An 8,941-nucleotide genomic window follows, 5' to 3' on the forward strand; every position below is an offset into this window, starting at 1 on the left:
TGTGTGAAGATTTTAATTAGGTATGAGCTATTGAACTCAATTAAAAATTATGTATAAAGTATTGTGAGGTCAGGCTAGCATTTGTGGAGTTTCCATTCTCCTTTGTGAGTATCTGTGACTGGCTGGTACAAGCTGGTCAAACTGCAGAGCCTAGATTTTGTTGTCTGTTTCAATCCTGAAATGAAAGCGTGTTTCTTTTCATTTCCTAGAAGGTAATCTTCACAACCCAGCTTTATTTGAGGGACGAAACCCATTGGTGTGGGAGATGGCTGAGGAGTATCTGGAGATAGTGCAGAAGTACCCCTGTCCCTTGTCTTATGTCAGGGCTCATCTCTTCAAGCTCTGGCATCACACGTGAGTATCTCCAGGACACTCTTGATGTTTTCTGGGCTCATTCTGCTTAGCAAGTGTCTGATTTTCCTATACAAGAATTTGTTTGACCGGAGTTGTCTTGTAAGGTTTTCTTTCCTGAACCTTCCTGGAGAGAATGTGGGCTGAAGCCTTCAGCCTTCACTGCAGGAAAACAGGGTTTGGGGAATGGAGGAGTTACTAGGAGATAAATCAAGGTGTGAGATCAGGGCACACTGGCTGGGATGTGGCAATGGTCTGTATGCATTCATGCACTTTATGGCAAACATGAGCTGCCTGCCTCCTCATTCACTTTGCAGCAATCTGCCTTGCATTTATCATGGAGTAAGAGCACATTCATGAGCAGTTCCTGAGGAGTAGCTGATGTGTGGCATGCTCATGTTCACTTATCTCAGAGTACCACGTTTACATGCCCAAACTCACAAGTATTTACCCGAAAGAGGAACAGATGCCTAGAGTTAAAAGAAAGAAGATGAACTCCTACCACAGGCAAGCACAGTGAGAAAACTCCATAGAAGGCTTTTATAAAGATATTTTAGATGATCTCCTTATAATGAATAATGAATAAACATGATTTGGTGTTTGGGTTTTGCCTCAGGCTTCAAGTTTACCAGCAGCTGCGTGAAGAATTAGCAAAAGTGAAGACTCTGGAGGGAATCGTGGATGTCAACAGGGAACTGAAACTGCGCTGCCAGGTACCACAGTGGGCCCTGCTCCCCCAAACAGCCCTGTCTGCACATGGTGGGGATGCACCACGTGTGTCAATGGGGTTCATATCTGTTAGGCACCTCCCTGGAACTTTGTAGCTTACCAGCTGTGAGAAGCACAAACGGCTTCGCCTCAGTAAAAGCTGATTCAGAAGTTAGAAATCTGCTTCATTTCTGTATTACAGGGGTTTTGTTGTTCGATTTCTGTTTTGTTTTTACTGTATTTAACTGTCCATTAGTTCAGATCACACTCAGTGGTTTCCTGGAGCTTTAAGTACTATTTAGAATATTTCCTGAGAACTGCAGGAAAGCTGACTGTAACCCTGTGCTGCAGGAAGAAATAGCGAATCAGAAGGAAGGAGAGAAGCCGAAAGAGGGGTTGCCTTTTTTCCACTGGATCTGCCAGCCATACATCAGGCCAGGGTGAGTTACCTACATTAATGCAACCAGGTACATTTTCCTGCCCTTACTGTCACTGTAGAGTAACTCAGTCCTGTTTTTGGAGCTCACATGCATTTGAAAACAAATGAAAACTTCAGGTTATTTTTCTTGTTGTTTTTTTTTTGCTGTTTTCCTGGTTATTGTTTTGTTCATGGGGATGTTGCTTACTGTAGGTATTGTCTCCTTCAGATTCTCCCTTCAGAAAGTAAAAAACAAGAATTCTACTTTCTGAACCTGGTACACCTCCACATCTAAAAGCAACATCATCTTCATGTAATTCAGCTATGATAGAAATCTTTGCAGTTTTCTATAGGCTGACAGTGTCCAGGGAACACCTGTTTCTTCCCTTAAGGCAGCTTAGGCTGATATTCACCATTTCAGGCCAAAAGAGAGATGCAAGGAGAATGGAACCCAGGGGACTGAAAAAGGTGTGCGGGGGAAACGTTCTCTGGAAGAGGAAGAAGATGGAAATTCTGAGCTTCTGTCAAAGAATAAGCAAAAAAAGAAGTTAAGGAATCCAAATAAAAGCTTTGACCCATCTTTAAAACGTAAGTTCCATCTGTTGGCATTGCTGCTGCATAAGCTGCCACTTCTTTCTTGGTCGTGTTTATGTAGATGTAGAAATTTCTTTAAAATAGGGTGGATTGTTGGGCAGTTTGGTAGGAGGCAGCACGATTCAATTTGTGTTCATTTGGAAAGAAACCTCATCACCAAAGAAGGTCAGCAGTCCACAATAAGCAACTATTGAAAGCTCAAAATGCTGTACAAACAAAGCAGTATCAGTTACTGGTATTTGAAATTGAAATGTCATGTGTGTTTCAAGCAGATTTCCATCTCTTTTGCACTGGAATTGAGAATATTTTTTTTAATATTTGCATCTAACTTAAACACACTGAAAAACTCAATGTATCTTTACCTGCTCTGCGCTGTTCATTGTGGTTCTGTATTTTAATTTGGAAAAGAGCCCCCCCTCTGACTAAAACAGCACTGTGCTTTGTCGGGCACTGAATTTTTAAATGTACTCTTTCCATATGAAACACCATTGCTAAAGTCAGTTCTCTGTCTTTTCCAGCTAAATATGCAAAGTGTGATCAATGTGGAAACCCCAAGGTAAGTCAGTGTCAGTGTCCAGTAAAGCATTTTCATGATACAGGGCCATGTCAGCATCCAGCAATACATGCATGCTAAGCTCTGGGGGTGGTGATAGGGGATGTTCTGTTCTGGAGCACTGTTGTTATGAACAGCATTCAGCTGGGATTCAGTTCTGAGCTGCTGCAACTGTAAGATTTCTTGCTGCGTTCATTAATGGGAAAACACTGAGCTTTTGGGTGGTCAGGTTCTGAAGCCACTGTTTCATCACTGAACCAGTTAACAGCATGGGCCTTCAAGCAGGAGTGTTCAAAATGGGACTTGTTCTCATGTTTGTGTTGAATTTGCATCATTGTAGTGTTGCAGGCAGCTCTTGAAGTGTTTAGAATGGGCCTATGGTTTTTTTCTAGATTCTGTGTTCCAAAGCTGTGTTGTATGGGGGCTAGCAAGGAGCAGGAAGAACAAAGCAAAGCAAAACCCAGACATGAAGCTGTTTTTCATCAGGGTGGGGGAAATCACTGAAAGCTCATGGAGGGTGTGAACATCAGAGCCACCAGCCAAGCTGTAGAACAGGCAGATTGAACTGCTGCTCTCTGCTGGAGAAGGGTCTGGCTTTATATTATAATGGATACTTAGGTATATTTTAAGATGCAAAAAGGGAAGAAATGGATGTGGTCAGATCGATTTATTTGAGGCATAGTTAGAAGACAATTACAAGCATCTGCCAAGCACCTTGTTTCATATGGTACTTCCATAGAGAAATAACAGCAAGCTTAGCTGTAACAAACATCATAACTCATGTTCCAAAGTGCTCACAGCATTTCCTGTGTGCAGTGTGTGACCCAGGCTGCCCGCGGATTGGTGCTGGTGCTGGTGCACCAATTGGACTGAAGCTGTGGGTTGGTTGTGGGTTTTTTTTCCATTTTGGTTCTCTGTGCACAGCTGTCCTCCCCACTCTGCATGACATCAGCTCTGTCAGCTTCATTAGAGTGAGGCTTTTTCCAAAGGTCTGAATGTGCAGAGCTAGATTGTTGCTGCTAATTACACTCACATATGTATGTAGAAAAAAAAAAAAATATATATATATATATATATGTTTATTTTTGTTAATGATATAAGCTTCTTTACACCCCCACCAGGGCAATAAATGTGTGTTTAACATGTGCCGAGGCTGCTGCAAGAAAAGAGCTTTCAAAGAGACAGCAGACTGTCCAGGTAAGCAGAGCTGTTTGTGTTCTGGCCTTAGAGGTCATTGAGCAAATGCCTTTCTCACATAGTGGGTTGCATCTGTTAAAATCTGCACCTAGTGCACATTCAAGAGTATTTCTTTTTATTCCAAGGCTTTGGGATGGGTTCTTTCCAGACCCATTTGTTCTAGCTACAGGGAACGATCTGCTCCATTTTTCCAGTGTGTTTCTCTCCTTTCAGTTTCTTTTTCCTTTGCTTTTAATTTTTTCCCCCCTGTCGTTCTTACTTCTTTAGGTCATGGATTACTTTTTAAGACCAAATATGAAAAATCCCTTCTGTGGCAGAGCAGTCAAAGAGCAAGCCCAGAGCTCAGTCAGAAAGGAGATGTGGATGGGGAGGAGACCGCTGTACTGAAGGAGGCCGATGACAGTGCAGCATGAAGCTTTGGAAATGAATCAAGAGCTTCTGCCAGGCCTTTGCTTCCCTGGGCCAAAGAACCTGCCATCTCCAGAGCAGCATTGGCTGTGGAAACCTGTTCCACAGGTTGATTTTAAGTCCTGGCCAAGTGTTATTTAAGTAAAGAACTGCTTACTCAGGGAATTCTCCTGCATTTGAAATAAAAAGAATGCAACTGATTTTTCTCATGCTGTGTTTCAAAGACTGAAAATATGCTGCACTGAGGTGAGTGGGTCAGGCAGCCTCTGTCTGCTGCCATCCCAGTTGGCATCCTGATGTTTATTAATCCTTTGAGTCCTGTTTTTAATACTGGGGAATAAATTTATTATAGTAGAATGGCCTTTTGGAGTGTTAAAAAGAGCAATATTAATGACTGCTTCACTAATAGAAAATGTCACATCTCTGAGTTTCAGGAGGCCATGTTTTCAATGCAGTAACAAACCTAGAGCTGCTTCCAAAATGTGACTGGGAAGCCATAAGCAGCTGCTGTAACAGTGTAGAGTAACAAAGAGTGATTGCATATGATATGGTAAAAGCTTAACAGCTGATGTAAAACAGGTCATGCAGCATCAACTGCTGTATTGAACACAGCAAAGGAGGCGAGGAGGGAGACACACTTTCTTTCCTTGACACTCTAATAGGCTGACATTTAATTTGTTTTAGAATCCTAACTATGGAGATTCTTCCTCTGTCTGTCAGAATGTTAGACATTCCCCTTTAGTGAGGGTGAGGCAGCAAGAAAATGAATGGGAAACTCAGCATGTGAGATTCAAGGGCTACAAACCACTACACGTCTGGTAATAGGGAAGACCCAACTTCACCCTGCAACCCTGAAGAGGTGCTGAAGATTTCTTTCTTTTATTACAGAAACACAGCACCTTTAGGAACTGACTGTATGCCCTGGGGACTTAGAACCCATTCTTAACTTTAAAAGCAAAACAAAAACTGTTCAAGTACAGCTGTGTCTGTGCACACTGCATCACCCCTCCCCCTCACCTTGTGCTCTGGCAAGACAGAACTCATCATCAGCTCGTATTTCTTAACACCCATTGCAAACTTAGAGCTGTGAGTTCATATATGGACTTGAACAATAAGCTGAAAGAAAATCAAAACCCTGTCTGGCTGCTGCCAGGAACTGTACACCTTTTTATAAAGGCTGTAATTCAAAGAAAGCTTACCAGCTTGCTAAGCAGAGGTCCTCCTAACAAATTTCCTATTTGGTGTTCAGATTTTCCACACCATTTCTTTGGGCATCTTCCCTTACGTGTAACTTTGTCTCTGAACATCTGTCTGCATGTGGCAGTCTTCTGTTGAGCTGCTGCCATTCATTCTCATTGTTAGGCCTTTAGAGGGATCACAGGGGTAAGAATCTCGTATCTGTTTGGAAGCTGGGATTAAATGCTGCCTCGCAGCTGTGGCATTCCACAGATGTGGATAATAAAATAGCTCAAACTCCTAATGAGTCTTCCCATTTCATTAGGTCAGTACTGGGAAAGAAATGTATGTTCCAAGATGTTCTGGGAATAGCATCTTCCAAACTGAATCAGCTTTCCTGATTTCTGACCCCTCATATTCAAGTTCCCACTGACCTGGGAGGTGTTCTTCTCCCTCATCTCGTGAGCAGGAACTACCACAGAAACCTGGGACAGGGAGGGAGCAGCATTTAAAACAGTCCAGCAGTTCAAGCATGAGAATCGAGTTCAGAAATACCTCTGTGCCTTATTTAAAGATGGGAACTGAAAACCACATCCCTGCCTCCTGTGGAAATGCTCCACTCCTTCCCTTGCAGACGTAACATTTATAAAGGGTTCTGAACAGTTAAGAAAACTCCCTCTATAATGAAGAGCTGAATGTTCATAACCACAGACCTTCCAGCTGCTCACTTTATTCCTCTTCTGCTTTACACAAATGCAGAGAGCTCCACCATTCTCTGCACACTGTTGGAGAACATTTACTAACTCAGAAAAGGTTTTTGCATGAGAAGCTTTCACCACTGTAAGGCAGGAGTGGACTGGGGCTCATATGAGCAATTGGGATCCCATTCCTAACCTGACAGTCTGATTTTAGATCACATCTTATGAGCACACAAACTCACCACCAGCGTGAAGAAAGGACAAAAAGCACCTTATAGCTCAGAGTCTGAAACGAACACATCTGTACTGAACTAGTATTTAAGCTGTATTTGTCCCCCATCCCCTCCTGAAAAGCCCTTCTTGATACACAATGCAGACACACTTATCTTCTTGGCTCCCATCCCAGTGCACATCAGAGGACCACAGTGCTCCTAATGCAGGACTGGAGCACTGCTCAGGCAGGGCTGCAACACACAGCTCCCTGCGTGCACCCAACGGCACGTCAGCACACTGGTGACAAAAGATACAACCTGAACTTTCAACATTACAGACATTGCAGATGATTACAATTGCATTCTATTTATTGAAGAGGTAAAGATGAGTAGAGTATCAATTTCTCAACAAGCAGCACTTGTGACTCAGGAGGCACTATTACAACATGAGCAACATAGGGCCATTTACCACTGGTGCTGAGCACACCTCCACCTGCATAGCTAGGGATTGCTTTCAGGCTAGGCAATACACTAATTACTCATCTCTAATCAAAAAACACTGCAGCCAGCAAACTCAGCGAGGTTATGTCCTATTTTGTTTCTTTTTCAAAAAGAAATGAACTATTCAATTTTCATGGGAGTAGGGGGAGACAGTGCCCTGCAATGCAGAACGATGGAGAGAAAATGACCCTCAATCTCTGGGTTTGCAGGAGATCCCTGTATTTATGGGTATCTTCAGAGGCACTCAAAAAAGAGCAGCAGTAGCTTACCTGACAGAAAGAAACCCAACTGCCTTCATTTGGCAACCAGCTCATGAGATAGCAAAAAATAAAATAAAATAAAAATATCAGAAATAGTAATAAAAACCACCTGAATCTCAGCATGTATTTATAGGGCACAAGTAACAGAAAACCTCTATGGGATGAAGGGCAACGAGATTGCCAAACCTGACCTACCAAGGCAGGTTTTCAGGTCTTGCCACTAGAATTCTTGTTTGAGTCAGGCCATCTCTTGCTAATGAAGCTGCCTTTGAGTTTGTGGCTTTTAACATCTACTGAGATTCCGAGCCTGAACTATTTGATGCTGTCAAGAAGCTGTCTTGTATTACGAATGCACCACATTTCTAAATCTCACACATTTCTCTGAGGTTGATAAAACAAATTAGCCCATTTCTGTTCCCTATGTAATTCATTTAGGCCAATCAGGTTATCCTACAAAACAATCCACACCAGCCCCTAAACAGGTAACAGGAATACTGAAGTCAAACAAGGATCAGCTGAAGCACAAATCCCACTTGCAATGCAGAGAGTATTTCATCTCTACTTTTTATATAGTCACAAACACTACAGTCACAGAGCAGTATTTTTTTACCCTCCTACACACTCAATTAACAGCTAATGAAAACGTACTTACTTGCATTATCCACAGCTCTCATAAGAGGGTACCAAAACATTTCAGAGCCCTGCTCCCCTACTGCCATCCACTTCAGTGAGAGAGATGGCCTAAGAACCTCCAGCTGCCAAATTAAGCTGGCTGAGACATCATAGCCTTTTACATGAATAAATGAATGAATAAATGCCTGAACAGCACTGCCTACATTTTTGTGACAAGTCTTTATCAGAGGTGTTGTCGCTGTTATTAAAGTTTCTTTGTCTTAAAGTTTATCCTATGTGCTTTTCTCTCTCATCCACTCAAGACTGTCAGATGACAGCAGCTCACAGGTGAGGATGCTACACTGAGCTGTGCTGAGACACACCTACGAGGCCCCAGAGCTACTGCAGCTTCTTTCACAGCCTGAAGAGTTCCAACAATTCCACACCAAAGCATACACTGAGCTTGAACAGTACCAGTGAGTTAAGCAATCGTAGCTAAATGCTCTGTCTGTCCAAAAGAGGCTGTAAGCATTTTTGTCTGGAGAGAAGAAACCCATCATCTCTGCTCTGGCTATGAACTGCTTTGGGCCACAGCAAGTCAGAAACTGTTGTTGCCACCTAGTGGGCTCAGTGCTGCTGGCAAAGGGATACTCACTCTCAAGACAGCATATTGAAGAGGCAGAAGGTTTCTATTTGTAATGGAGGATTCCTCCAGGAGGAGCTGTACAGGATGAAGCAGCAGTAGCCTATCGTGATGCACTTGACTGAATTGCAAAATCATCTTTTCCAAGAGCAGGGCATAAGATCTTTTCCTCAGAAATGGCCAACTTCAGGAAGAAAGTACCTGAAACAGTAACATTTAGCCAGGGTGACAGCACTGAAGGGCTTTCCTTCAGCAAAAAGCATTAGTGTTACCTTCCCAGAATTCCTGCAGAGATGCACAGCAATTTACCTCAGAAGTCAATTAACCAAAGACATCACACAAACTATTGTTTCCACTTTCAGTATCTGAGTCATAAAAAGAGCACTGTCACAATTTTACAGCTGCACGTACCCGGACCAGGATTTCTGTTGTTAGAATGTTCCCTCAAACAGCACTTCCTTCATAGTTCATCCAAGCTACATCTCCAACCAGACCAAAGGCAACGTACAGCAGCCTATAAAACACCTCCAAGCTGAGCAGAAATTTGGTAGCTTGAGATCAGGACACCTAGAAATTAAGTTTTAACAGAAAACTCCAAACACTCCAAAAA

The 8,941-nt window shown here is 42.7% G+C and overlaps 1 protein-coding gene across 1 annotated transcript; it reads left to right on the forward strand.

Moving 5' to 3' along the window:
* Positions 1-174: 174 nt before the first annotated feature.
* On the forward strand, positions 175-4,429 carry LOC100544355 (tRNA-dihydrouridine(16/17) synthase [NAD(P)(+)]-like). The gene is made up of 7 exons (XM_010721359.3): positions 175-354; positions 968-1,064; positions 1,411-1,499; positions 1,899-2,065; positions 2,590-2,627; positions 3,746-3,821; positions 4,089-4,429. The coding sequence occupies exons 1-7, from the start codon at positions 266-268 to the stop codon at positions 4,232-4,234; spliced, it is 702 nt and encodes a 233-aa protein (XP_010719661.1). The 5' UTR covers positions 175-265; the 3' UTR covers positions 4,235-4,429.
* The last annotated feature ends 4,512 nt before the right edge of the window (positions 4,430-8,941 follow it).

Source organism: Meleagris gallopavo, chromosome 20, assembly GCF_000146605.3.
Source record: "Meleagris gallopavo isolate NT-WF06-2002-E0010 breed Aviagen turkey brand Nicholas breeding stock chromosome 20, Turkey_5.1, whole genome shotgun sequence".
Taxonomy (NCBI): Eukaryota; Metazoa; Chordata; class Aves; order Galliformes; family Phasianidae; genus Meleagris; species Meleagris gallopavo.